The 14,005-nt window shown below is 40.4% G+C and overlaps 1 protein-coding gene across 1 annotated transcript in view; it reads left to right on the top strand.

Moving 5' to 3' along the window:
• The window catches only part of LOC122533119 (dipeptidase 1-like), a 166,903-nt gene that overhangs the window by 89,944 nt on the left and 62,954 nt on the right, over positions 1-14,005 (top strand). The window contains exons 3-4 of the mRNA XM_043662514.1: positions 11,612-11,892; positions 12,867-13,023. Of these exons, the coding sequence (XP_043518449.1) occupies positions 11,612-11,892; positions 12,867-13,023 (438 nt within the window). The remainder of the gene's footprint in view (positions 1-11,611; positions 11,893-12,866; positions 13,024-14,005) is intronic.

Below are 14,005 nucleotides of genomic sequence, written 5' to 3'. Positions count from 1 at the left end.
AAAGCCTTTGCCAGGCTTAACAGATTCGCATGGTTCTTAGTTCCATTAACTCTGCCAGCCACCTTCCAAGCGCCCGAATCTGACCCCTTCCCCCCTTACCTTTCTTTGTACGAATTGCAGACACTCGAATAAGATCGCCTCTCATATCCTCGCCCAACTCTCTCTCTCTATCTCTCTTCATCTCTATCTCTCGCTCACCCGAGCCCCCAGACACTTTAATCTTTGCTCTACTTTCCATAATATTACCTCCCCGAAGGGCAACAGAGAAAGGGCTCTCTCTCGCCCAGGAATTCGATGAGATTCCACGGATTTGCAACTTCAGCAGGAACGCGGCAGCAGAATCGCTATCTGCTTTGCAAACTACGAATCTGATTACCGGCAGAATCCCGGTGACGTTGATGCCGGTTAATTCGATAAACACCTCGCGCCTCGTGTAACCCGCGCGGGCAACGTATCGATTTTACCGCTGCGCTCTCCTCTTGTCCTCCGCGCTTTCTTGCGCCGCGCGAGCGACACTCGGATTAAGCGCTCCGGTGGCTGCCACGCGGAAATTCCACACGTTTTGTTTATACATTCGTACACGCACGTGTCACGAAATATTACGTTCGGACAGATTTGATTGGAAGAAGGAAGACACATTTTTGCACATTTGCGTACATGTTCGCGTTGTTGAAAATACTTGCAGAAAGAGAATCAACGTGTCAAATGGATCTTCGAACATCTCTCCGCGTTTTTGTATTAAACAGAGATTTTTCTCTTCGCTTGAAAGATCTCGTACACCGATATATTTGGTGAATTTTACGAGTGTGAAAAATTTAAATTAACTAAGCGATCAAAGAAAATTGGACTGCGCGCGATTAGAAATATTATTATGACCAAAAGAGCACTTGGTGTCGAATGAAGAAATTACTGTAACTAAAAGAGAGTGCTCAGTCAATCGATATATAGAAAAGAGTAACGTGACTTTCAAACCAAGAATTTCTTTGTACAACGCGCACTATGAAATAATAATTTATCAAGATATATTAAGACCGTGAATACTCACACGAATGTTAGGTCGACGTTGTATAAATATTTTTATGGAAAAGTGATAGTTTCCAAGTGAAGGCATGTTTAAAACGGTTTGAATATATATTTCGCATATTTGCATGCACGTCGGTCGTGTTTGCCATGTACAAATAGAATTCGATACTATTTGCTGAACCCTCGAACGAATTTATCAACAGCGATAGCGCACGCAAATATACACACACGCATTGTGAAGAAATTACTAATAACGAACACGGGCACAGCTACCCGAATTACACCGAAAAAACAAACATCTAGCGAACAATGGGAAAGAGTGGAACGTCGAAAAAAATTTCGAAAGGCAAACTCCGATATCAAAGACTTTTTGTACTACGTATCGGTTAAATTTGAAGACTTATTGATCAGCGGAAATGAAACAACGCTAATGGAGCGTACTGAAACGTGAATAATACGATTTCAAGTTTGATTACATACGCGACGTACATTGTATTATAAATTAATTTCAACTGACAAGGTGCAATCGATCAAGTTACCATCAGCGTAGAGTAGAAAAAAAAAAAACACATTATTGCAATTTAAATTATGATTGCAACCTCTTCGATATTTCGGACATTCTCAGGTGTTGAGTTAAAACTTTGATGAAAAGATATTTAAATATTAATTTTTAAAGAAAGATTTTCAATATCGTAGATATGACTTGGAGAATCATTTCGAGTAATCGATAGTTATTTGGGGTAAATTCTCGATTTTCAGTACCCAGACCAATTATCGTACGTTATTTTTCATTATACTTTGTAATATCTTTTTCATAATTTAAGTTGCAGTTGTAATTTCTTGGCTATTTCTCCAATATTTCAGAGTCCCCAAGTGTTGAAACAGTACTGTAGAGCATCTGACTTTTAAATTTTGCTCGAGGATATGAAGAACAACTTTCAATACTGTAAGCTTGGCTTAGAAAGTCCTTTCTGACGTAACTGATAATTAGCTACGATAGATAGCTTCGTTTCCAATGCCTGATCCAATTATCGTACGTTTTCGTTTCGTACGAACCGCGAGAGTTCCGCGGAAACGTTAATTGTCACAGAATCGGTAATTACAAAGCAGATCACGAAACGCGGCCACCGATGTATACAGGGTGATTCGTTAAAAAGAGGCCATCCAATCGAAAAATATCTTTTCGAATTCCGACAATGCCGAAACATTTTTCACCCAATATGATTAAGAATATTTTTTTCTCCAAAGTCATTTCTTTCAGAGTTTTCAAGATCATTGATATTTTCATTCAAAGAACACGATCTTCTTCATCTAATACGAATGGTATCAAGAGATAAGAATATTTCATTTTCCAGAGTCATTTTTGTCAGAGTTTTCAAGATCGTTGATTTTTTTTTTCATTGCATCGTCTACGTCCAGATACGTAAAGAACACGATCTTGAGGTGACATCGATGCCAACAAAAACGTAAGTGGTCTCACTTGGATGAACCACCCTGTATACCCGCGTGTCTGCGTGATAACGCGCGTGGCACTGATCAAATTAAATTCACGTCGTCTCGGGAGTTTTGCACGCGCCGGGAGGATTAAGAAACTCAGACGGAAGCCGAAGTTTCGTCAAGTTTTAAGGCTGCGTGCAAGAAAAGTAAAGAAACGAAAATACGGGTGGGATCAGTTTTTGCGTAGAGGTTAGGTGCTTTCACCCTTTTCCCAATTGGTGAAATCCACTGGTCCCGCAGGTATATCGCGCACGCTCGACCGTAAGCAACAAAGTTTTAAAGAATTTTTAATTAATGAACCCACCGTCGCGGGAACTCTATAACGACCGTAACACGCGGCCTTTAATAACCATTTACGACTGGCGCTCGTTCGTCGGCCGTTCCTTAATTACTGGAACAGACGATGGCCGAAAAACGAAGGCAAAGAGCAGGTAAACCGGAAGGCGACAGAACAACGGGGAATTACGGGCGCGGCGATCGATTTTGCAATCGAGCAAGCCGCGCCCGAATAATTATGTCGAACCACCTGGTAAAACTCAATTGCGACTCGAATGCCTCGAGAAAGTCGGATACGCCATCTTTAATTGTCCGCGCCTAATGCTCCAAACGGGGAACGAGTCTTTCGAGTCTTTAGCGAGTTAAACTGAGAAAATTCAAACAGCTTCAAACGTGAAACAGCTTCGTTCAAGATGAGCGTTAATATCGTTCGAAAGTTCCGAGGATTAACGATGAAAGAGATGAAAAATCTCTGGAAAGAGTTTATCTTCCGCCCGGACGATAATAACCCTGTGATTTAAATATGTTTCGGGACGGTACGTTGCAAATATAGCCGGAACGTAAAACAGCCGGGCTGAACAGAGATAAAACTGGAAACTCGATCGGCGCCTTATCGCGGGAGTTCACGAAATTTCAATTACTTTTTGCCCCGGTCGCGGTCGTAATTTTTCGAGGAGCCCCGTGGAACGAATTGGCAATTTCGCCCCGAGGATAGATATCGAAATTGGCTCCGCATTGCGTAATAATTCTGATTTATCGAGGTCGCGGTCGTGTCGCGAAAGGAAACTGCAATAAAACAAAAAAAAAAGAAAAAACTATCGCGCTCACTTCCGTAACAACGGCCTGCCTCGTGGCTCGAATTAATGTTAGAACTATCGACGACCAGCGTGCAAGTGTAACAATTTGTTTTGACCCCTTGCGCTGGGCAATTGATTCGCGGACCATAACGAGTGACCGATATCGTACACAAAAATTCGTCGCTTTCTCTTTCTTTTGAACTCGTCGGTATATATATCGCCGAATAGAAATTATTACGAGGTAATAAGCTTGTCATTTGTGTTTCGCTTAGGTTACATTTAATATTATACTTAGAACTGGGAAAATGTTGCGACAAAAAATTCTCGACGCGCGTGGCACGTCATTTCAGCGCAAGAGACTGAACAAAAGGAAAAGTCGATCAAATCCCCCAAAAAAAACTTAGATGATACAAAATTACCAATCGGTCTCATATCGAACTCTAATCAAAGAGATTAAATTACGAAAAGTAAAGAAGAACTTTTGCAACGAAATTGATCATTTTCGCCGCGCTTCGTTAGCGTAAGAACTCGAACGAGCTTGACGGAAAATAGAAAAAGATACTCAGTCTAGCAATTACGCACGCTGCAATTTTGCTCATTTTTTTATTCCCGGTCTAGCAGATGCGTGCGAGTGGACGATAATTGTTGTCATATAGCAAATTCGACGGCGGTGAACGGCCGTGGGAACTTCCTGACGGCTGCCACGTGGGCTTAGTACGTCTATTTCTCTAACAGCGCGTCGCTTCGCCAAACGAGACGAAGTTATAATTGTGAACAATTATCGCGCCGCAATTATTTTCCCTTTGCTCGGCTGCCTCGGATAGATAGGAAATGTTGACACACTTTGCGCCGTCCGGGATAAAATTCTCGAGACGAACTCGATTGAAATGGAACTCTGGTTCTCTTTGAAGTGTACCAAAATTGCGAGACATCGAGAGGCTGCTTCCTGCTAAGTGCGACAAGCTTACTCTTAACGCGTTTCGCAAATTTCTTTCTCGATCAAATCGCTATATGTAAAAGTCCAACTTATTTCTTTGCACATGGAAATCTAATTTTATTTCATTTTGTGAAATATTAATGGAAATATCAATGATTTGAACGCACTGACGCGGCAGATGCAACGAGTTCAGTATAATCATATTGTTAATTCTTTAATACCGTGACCGGAAATTTTTCTAACTCTCCGCGTAAATTGCAAAGTCGGACTTTTAAAAAATACTTTTAGAGAAAACACTCTGAATAATTTCGTCCGCGCAAAAATATGAATTTCATTCTAAAAAGCACATTTAAAAATACTTTCTCTAAAACTAAAGTATCACCACTTGCAATATAATTTTTAATAAAACATGAATATATGATAAATATTTTATAATATAATATTAATTAATATAATATAATATTACAATATTTTTTCAATATAATATACTAAAAAGAATACTAAGTGTTACTGAAACTTAATAAAACTTATTTTAAAAAAATACTTTCTCAGATGTCGATCGACAAACGAAATTGTTCGGTATGTTTTCCTCAACAACGCGATTCAATTCCGCGCGCGTCGCTTCAAAATTACTGCACGCGAGACAGCACGAACCCGTGGTAGTAGGAATTGGAGAGCCACCGTCCGCGTCGAAACACAGTTTCTGCCCCGGTAGTGAAACAGATCGTCGATCAGACGGCCTTGGACAGAGGAGCACGAATGTTCGACCGCACAGAAAACCGGCGTGTACGTGATGTCACATCAATGCCGTGAATATCCCGGTCCCTCGAGGAGCGTGTGCACCGAGAAGGGGAATATCTATCGGCAAAGTTTCATCTTGTTCTCTCGTTAACGCGTGGCGGTGTGCCAGGTAACGAGCAAGAAGGAAGCGGCCGCTCGACGGGAAAACGGAATCTCCCTACGGAGAGAGCACAAGCGCGAGAACAAGGACACGCGGAGAGGGCGAGCGCCGCGAGTTCGCTAGTTCGAAAGTCGTACGACAGTTCGAAAGCCTCGGCCCCGAAAGATTTCGAAATGAGCGCCGTTATCGCTCTACGTCCGAGTCTCTCGTGCACTCCAGGCATATTCAGCGGGCAATCGAGTCTTCAGAGTTGAGCCGTGACTCTAGCAAGCGCGAGGGTATCTCGAACGAAGAGTGCACGGAGAGGAGAGTTGACAATACGAAGGAAAATCCGCCGGAGAGCGTAGGGATGAAAGGAATTACAGCGTAACTCCTGGGGAACGAAAATTTGTTTCTATTAACGTGTAAGAATTTCGTATTTTTTCACGTACAAAAAAAATGTATTCTTTGTTATTGCAGTGACCTCCCGAGTTACGTAAGTAATACGAATCTGTAACTTTGTAAGAAATTGTAATATTTATTATTATTACATATATGTATATATATAACAATAAATATCGGAGTTTCTTACGAAGTTGCACTTAAACTCTTATTATATTGTAATATAATATTGTAAATTCTTATTATATTGTAATATAATAAGGAATTGTAATAGTAATAATAAATTATATATAATATATATATATTAATATTGCACTTAAACAATTTATATAAAAATATATACATATAATTAATATTATACATATATTATTATATATATAATTATATTTCTATATATAATATAATATAATAATTACATTATTATATATAATATATAGAATAAATCGTATATATATAATTGTAATATAATAATAAATTATATATATAATATATACATATTAATATTTACATACGTCGTTTAATTGTCCAAGTATATTAAACTTCGTGTCTCATCAGAAAATAAGTCTACGCGCTAATATAGATTGTACACCTGTCTGAAAGAGATTCGTCTGACCAAGCACGAACTACACTACTTACGCTCGAACAAGACGTAGATTACATCACTTGCTATCACCCTGTCGAACAACGCGCAATCGTTATTACGATGTTGCCAAACAACATTCTTCGACGTCGTCCGCGATATGCATCATCGGCGAAACGAAGTTAGTAGTTCAATTATGCTTGAAATCCCGCCATAAAAATTCTAACGTAACCGAGCGTGTGATCGCGCGCAACGCAACGATGTTGGAATAATTGGAAATAATTGCGGGGGTGCGTACGTACGAGGTGAAAAAATATCGCGACAAAACTTCGCTGCAAAAGCATCGATTAACACACACGGCCGACGAAACTGCGGATCCATCGGTGCGGAAGATACGGCCGGTTGCAACGTGTTCCAAACCGCGCATATCAAACGACGATCGCGCGCAATTAAACGATTATTTACGAGAAGTTTCGACGGAACCGCGCGCGCAACATTAATAACATTTAACCGGCACGAAATTCCTTGTTAACGTGGCGTAACAGCTCCCCCGAAAACCAAGCCCGGATCGTTTGCACAAACGTGCACGTGTACGCCACAACGGTGCGATCGTAGATCTATTCTAATTAAAACTGGAAATTCGAATACGATTGCCAAATAGTGTCGATCAATTGAAAGGAAAATTAAATTTCCCGCGAACGAAAGCGCAACGACGGTGGCGTGTTCCCCGACTCTCCCCCCTAAATGAATCCAATTTTCCCATTAGTCGATGGATTCGTGTAGAACCCCAATTTACCTTCCAGCTTTGTGAACCGTTTCCCTCAAGATCGTAGGTAACAACTACGTCACTGTCGTAATTTTTAAGTACAAGTGACCGAGGTGATTGCAAAGGAGAAAGTATAACACACGCACCAGGATGGAACAACGTAACGCGGTTGTAAATTAAATCACTAACCCTGGAACACGAGGTGTTATTGAAAAGCCTCCGTTCGAAATACGAAACTACCAAAGTGTCAGGTGCTGAAATTAATTCTGTTCAAAATGTGACAAGGAAAATGGAGAAGATTTTTGCATAGAAACAACCGCCACGCAATATTTAAAATCCTCGTTGTTATGCAGAAATTAATAACTATGATTTTCGGGTTAATTCAGAGACGCATAAATTTGCATGCGATGAATAAAGTCAAGCCTCGAAAGCCTTCGATGAAGCACAGGAGGCAAGCGCAGCGAATCAATTATAAATACCGGTCTTGTGTATGTATATATATATATATATATACACACATATATATATATATTTATATATTTAAAGCAACGATACTTGCTTTCGCATCTCGGAAATTTCGTGCTGCCGCGTGCAGTCGTTTTAAGCAGTTTCGCGTTGCAGCGGTAGCTAGCAGCAGCAAGTAGTAATTCCCCGATACTGGCGCGGCACGGTAAAACTAAGTTCACAGGAATTTGTCAAGGGATAAATAGTTTATATAACTGAAGTTCGCATAATTGGAGTCCACTGATTCTCCCCTCGCTGAACTGGCTCACGTTCGAATAAGTGGATTCAACAAGCAAGAGTTCGTGTTACGCGTTCAAATTCAGCCCGGGATAAATGGAGTTTTGTACAAACCGGAGTTCCACTTTCGTCGTCAGGTTCCGTTTCGTAAAAAACGTCGATTTGCATAGACACCGAGAGTCCAAGACCAGTCACGAGTCACTTCTCGTCAACGGTATAGTTTTTAATCATCGTACCGTAGTATAACTTCTCTTACTTGGACACCGTTGAGTCTCCCCATAAATGAAAATCATTTGCAATCATTTCTTGCTTCGACTGAGCAAGTTACACCAGGGAAAATCAACAGTAAACGAATTTCATACAAGCAATGGGTAATAGTGTTCAGACTCTCTAAACTTAGTCTAATCTGGAATTTTATAACTTTCGTGTTGAATTTTTGAAAATTTTGAAGGCTCACAAATTCACAAACATATCTGACTGCATACTTTGATGGGCAAGAAGAAGAATACACGGTTCCTGCATAAAAAAATGCCAAAATAATCTTGAAAAACTTGTAGGAATCCCCGAGACCCCGAATTTGTAGGGATTTTGTTAAAGGATGGTTGTTCATTTAAAGTTAAATAAAGAAAATTCGTTTAATAATGATTATAAATTGACGTTTTACAACTCAAAGTTAAATAAAGAAAATAATCGTTTAATAATGATTATAAAGTGACGTTTTACAACTCTCACTCTCTTCTCTCTCTCGCGCGCAACTGTCAACTCACTGTCTTCTCGTCACTCACTGCCTTCCTCTTCATCTGCACAAAATACGTCATGCATACACACATACACACAAACGTACCCATACCCTTAATATCTTAAATGCTAAGCCTGTAGAGCTAGCTCTAAACATTCCCAGGCCTAACTTTCTCTACAGTACCGCCACTCGGGACATTTGATTGCAATTGTTGGGCAGAAAGTTGGAGAAAGTTCTGGGCCCTTTCCCAGAATTTGTCCATCCCACAAAATGATATTTCGAGAAAAAGAAAGTAGTTCCTCCATCAGTTCAAGTTACGTCAGGAACGATTTTCGTACTATCGCTTGGTTGTCTCGTGAAACATTCTATACGTCGTAATGACTGTTTCCATCAGAGAGACTTCATCAAGGTATCATTCAGATGACGGGCGACTAGCAGTCGCGCTTATCGGCTTCCGAATGAGCCTCCGCGTGCTGTTGCCAGCAAATGTATCGATCTGATTAAAAATATCCATTTCAAAGCGAGTTGCGCTCATCGTGTTACGACATTTATCGTAATCGCAACCGTCTATATAATCACTCGTCATCCAATAAAATTTCCATGGAAATTCCCACTCGCTGTGGGATCGCCTCCCAGCGATTTTGCAACGCTAAACCCCCAACCCTTGGTCGTCGCATCCGCAATCCACCTCGTTGTCGCTGGATATAACGTTTTTATACTGCGGAAACGAGCAAGTTGAAAGAAGCTAGCACTTTGAGCATCGACGAAACTTTTATCTGGCTGACGTACAACTCTCTCTTTCTCTCTCTCTCTCTTTCTCTCTTCTCTCTCTCTCTTTAGCCGTGTGTATATGGCAGCGGCGAGTTTCCTGTATTTATGGCGCACAATAATGCGGATGCACAGGGATGCGAAGTTTCTAGTGGGTACAGACAGAGTGTGTGTGTGTGTGTGTGTGTGTGTGTGTGTGTAGAAGAAGCCCGAGAACTGCGGAACCAGGGGAATCCGAATGAATTCTCCCTTGCTTTCCAATGGGCGCACAATGCTACCCTAAACTGCCAGTGGAGTTATCCGCGGAATTATCTATGCGGTGAAAGAACCAAGAGCAATTTCACGCGCGCAACACGATGATCTGTTGGTCTCTTCGATGAGGCGGGGGTTATTGTCTCACTGAGTGATGCGAAACGAAATGAAATTTCCTTCGAAAGGAAGGAACCGTCAGCTTGCCGCGCGTCAAATTTTATTCTCTTAATATTCGATCGAATATTGCTCCATCGTCTCGCGTGTTTTTTTTTTTTTTTTCTTTCTTAATTAATCGCGCGTCGTTTGTTCAAAATCCGTACGACGGCTATTATGGAAGAACGGCGATAAGCTGGATTTATTCAATTTTCGAAAGGAAAGTGACAAAATTTTTTCTCACTTCCAATGTTATTTCCTTTAATTTTAATCTCAATTCTCTTGCCTTTAATTTCAATTTCAATTTTCTTCAATTCTATTTACTTCCTTCAAGATATTGCTTATCTCGTGAAATTATTTACCTACGATTTCCAAATTTATTATCTTACTCTTCTATCCTTTTACTCGCGTTCCATTCCGTTTATTAACTTTAATTCATGCCCTATAATTCTCGTAGTCCCATAATTGATTTAAACAGGCCTGCTGTAAAATTAAATGCTACTTGATTGCCAAATAAAATCTAACGAAACTATACCGAATGATACGTTCAAAATTATTACGTGGATCGTGATAAATTCAATCGTCGATCCAGGATCGTTGTTTGCTCGCTACATGAAGAGGTGTGGGGGGAGGGGGGGGGGGGAGAACGGACGTTCTGCCTCGTGTCACCTCGATAAAAGTTTCACCGGTGCTCAAACTATTGGTAGAATACGGTGGAAGGGACTTGAAGACACGCGCGAAGAAAACCCGTCTCTGGTGTTACTCTACTTTATGGGAGTTAGGATAAGTGCGAAGAAAAGTTGCACGGTGTGTGTCTGCAATGCGACTCGGTAGCTCTGGAGGATATCCTCACGGTTGTATTTCAGTGTTTCTCCGTGAGTTGCAATTTTTCTTGCGCCGGTAAGAAAGGCTTAGGTCACCGTTACGTTCAACTATAACGTTATATATAAGCGGCCAGACAACACCATGAATTTCATGCGTTGCATAATTAAACGTTCGTCGGTGGTCCAGCTGCTCGACCATAATTTCATGTCTAATTATAAAACGGGAGGAATGTGGAATAAAATTCGAAATTAAATTTGGGAGTATAGTTGCAATTCGTAAGATTGTTAATATTATTATAACGTATAATATGTATATAATATTGTATATAATTATATCACCGTTCTAATTACATATTCGACATTATATTATTCAACTGCTCGGCTGCACCATAATTACATATCTCATTGTGAAACGAGAGAAATACGAAACGAAATTCGAAATTAAACGTGGGAATGTTAATTGCAATTCGTAGATTATTAATATTATTACAATATATTAATATATAATATAATATTACGCGATGTAATACACCTTATAATGAAATTATATCATTTCACCACAACATTATAATATTAATACATAGTAATATTATTTATAATCATCATATTACAATTAATTATTATCATATTAATACAATTTCTAATTGTATTAACGTGTATCACATCGTATCGTTAATTGAATATAATTCTGTGTTATATTATATTACAATATAACCGTTCCTTTCTGCAATTCGTAAAACCACTGCCGCACAAACATCTGCGCGGAAACTGGTGGAAATTTCGTTACCACTTTCTCGCCGAGTCGAACTGACTTTCGTAACGTCATTATCATCCGCGCGAAGAGGCGCAGTTTCGCGCGAACTCTGGCCAATTTACAGATTACGTAACAACTGTCCCGTTTCTGCACGAGGGAACAAACGGAGAGAACGCGAGGACGGAGCGTAATAACAGGAGGGGAATTATTTCTGGTTTGCAGACGACGTGCCTAACAGAACTGCCAGACGTGGCACCGTGCAACGGCACAGTGCGACTGCCACCGCCGTGCGAGGATTCGCCAAGCAGCGGCAGCAGCAAAGACCGCAGGGAAGAGAGTCCTCGCAGAAGATGCCGGGTGTTGGCGCCCATCTTGCTCCTGGTGGCGGCTCTGCTTCTTGGTGGGCTTTGTCTACCATTGCTTCTACAATCCGCGCCTGTCACGCATCAGCAGAGGCTGGACGTGATCAGGAGGATCCTCACTGAAGTGCCTCTGATCGACGGGTAAGCTCGCGCGTCCGCGTTTACTATACCACTGAAAGTTTTCCACCGAAACCTATTTCCCTTTGGAACAATACTCTCGGACTCTCGCTCTCTCTTTCTCTCTCTCTCTCTCTCTCTCTTGCACGATGGAATTAACGTTGATAGCGAAATTTATCGACTTGCGATCGACGATAATTAACACGTTGAATGCCACGCTGATTTTACTTTGACTGTCGCAAGATATCGGCATGAATCTGTTGTCGTACGATAGATATTATGTCTGTGACAGATAAGTTGAGGTGTATAACAATGTTTATTCTATTCCACTAAAATGCTGTTTCTTCGATTTTCATTTATTTTTACGATATTTTACTTTTTACGAGTTTTATAGTGAAACTGAAGGTTGGATTGCAAATCCTATAGAGAAAACTGTACCGTGAAAACAAATGGCAATTTTGTGAAAAGAAAATGTTATGAAAAAAATTCAAAATAATTAGAACAGTCGTCACATTGCGAGGACTTTTCTTTGTTTGCTTGAATACGGTAGGTCACAATATTTATAAATGAAATTATTCCTATACGTTCTATACTGCATTAATTTCTTCACTGTAGCAATACGAAGCCAATATTGAAAAATTTACAAGTATCGACATTCACCGGTGACCCCCCATGGCATTCAGCGTGTTGACCAGGTGAAAAAGTTGCAAATTTTACAAATTTCAAGTCTAGATGGAAAATTGTCATAAATTTCTCTCGCGAGTGAAACTGACCAAGATTCGATCCTCAGAGGACGCAAAGTTGCTAAAATTCTTCGGAAACGACGCGGCTCTCAGTTTGTCAATTACTTCGCAGCGCGAGGAGAGCGGTGGAAAGCCGATAATCCACGTTGAAAAGAAAGATGTAGCAATACGTAGTTTGCAACTAACTAGCCGGCGCGGCGCACTCCGTACCAAGTAGTTCTTCACCAAGCGTTTTCCACGGCCTTTGTTCCGCAGGCACAACGATTTGCCCTGGAACGTCAGAAAGTTCGTACACAATCAACTCGGCGAGGTCAATCTGAGCAGCGATCTCGGCAGGGTTGATCCTTGGGCCAGATCCGACTGGAGTCACACGGACATTCCTAGATTACGTGCTGGTCTCGTCGGTGCACAGGTGAGCGTGAAATAATAGAAATCCCCGGATCCTACTCTTTTTTCTTCTTCTTCTTTTCTTTTTTCTTTTTTTCTTTCTTCCTTTCGGTCGACTCTGATTACAATTTCAAACTTTGCCGAACCGCGGTGGTTAATCACTTCAATCCAACTTGACGTTGTTGTTTCGCGTTTTGAGGTGAAACTTTGCCGGTAATCGCGCCTGGAGCCTCTTTTGGCCAACTGTCTTTGATCTGTTGACCGCCTAAAGAGACTTCCCGTGTGAATATTATTGTAGCACGGGTTGTCCATTGTTTGTAAAGCGAGTCTGCACGATACTCGATCCCTTCGTGTAACGCGTGGATGATTTTCGTTTATCGAAAAACGTAAACGATGAAATAAAATATATAATAACGAGAGGAAGTTTAATCAAATTTCAACAAGCGACAAAGGTTCGGACGAAAGTTGTCAATTTCTTTCCGTGGAAACATAAATCTTCACGCGTAAAAAAGAGAGGGGAAAAAAAAAGGAATTCAACGTCCAAAATTAAATTTAATAATAATATATATGTAAATTATTATTTAATAATCTAACATAAATTGTTAATATTCGTGAGGCAAATTCTGTGCATTCTCTGTCTAAACAGTCGATTTCAATTTCCACCTCTCGTTTTAATCGACGCGAAAATTAGAAAACAAGTTTTTTTTTTTTTTTTTAATGGAAAACGATGTAAACTCCGATATACGAAACACAGCGGACTAAATTAGAGGACCATTCGAGTTTCCTATTTAAAACGAAATTTGCACTCCGGGGCTATTTTCAAATTTCAGCCGGCAAATCGATTCGTTTCAGCGCTGTTAAACGATTTTCAAACAAAAAATGCGTTCCTGAATCTGTATCTTGCCTTCCAGAGTTAACGCCGTGTAAAACCATAGTTTCCAACGTTTATGACAATTCGAGAATTCGCCATTAACAGCGAATGTTTTGCATTTCACCTAAATGTTGAA

This window comes from Frieseomelitta varia, unplaced genomic scaffold (assembly GCF_011392965.1).
Source record: "Frieseomelitta varia isolate USP_RPSP 00005682 unplaced genomic scaffold, Fvar_1.2 scaffold_495, whole genome shotgun sequence".
Classification (NCBI taxonomy): Eukaryota; Metazoa; Arthropoda; class Insecta; order Hymenoptera; family Apidae; genus Frieseomelitta; species Frieseomelitta varia.
The sequence above is the reverse complement of the archived record's forward strand: the minus strand, read 5'-3'. Positions and strand labels throughout refer to the sequence as shown.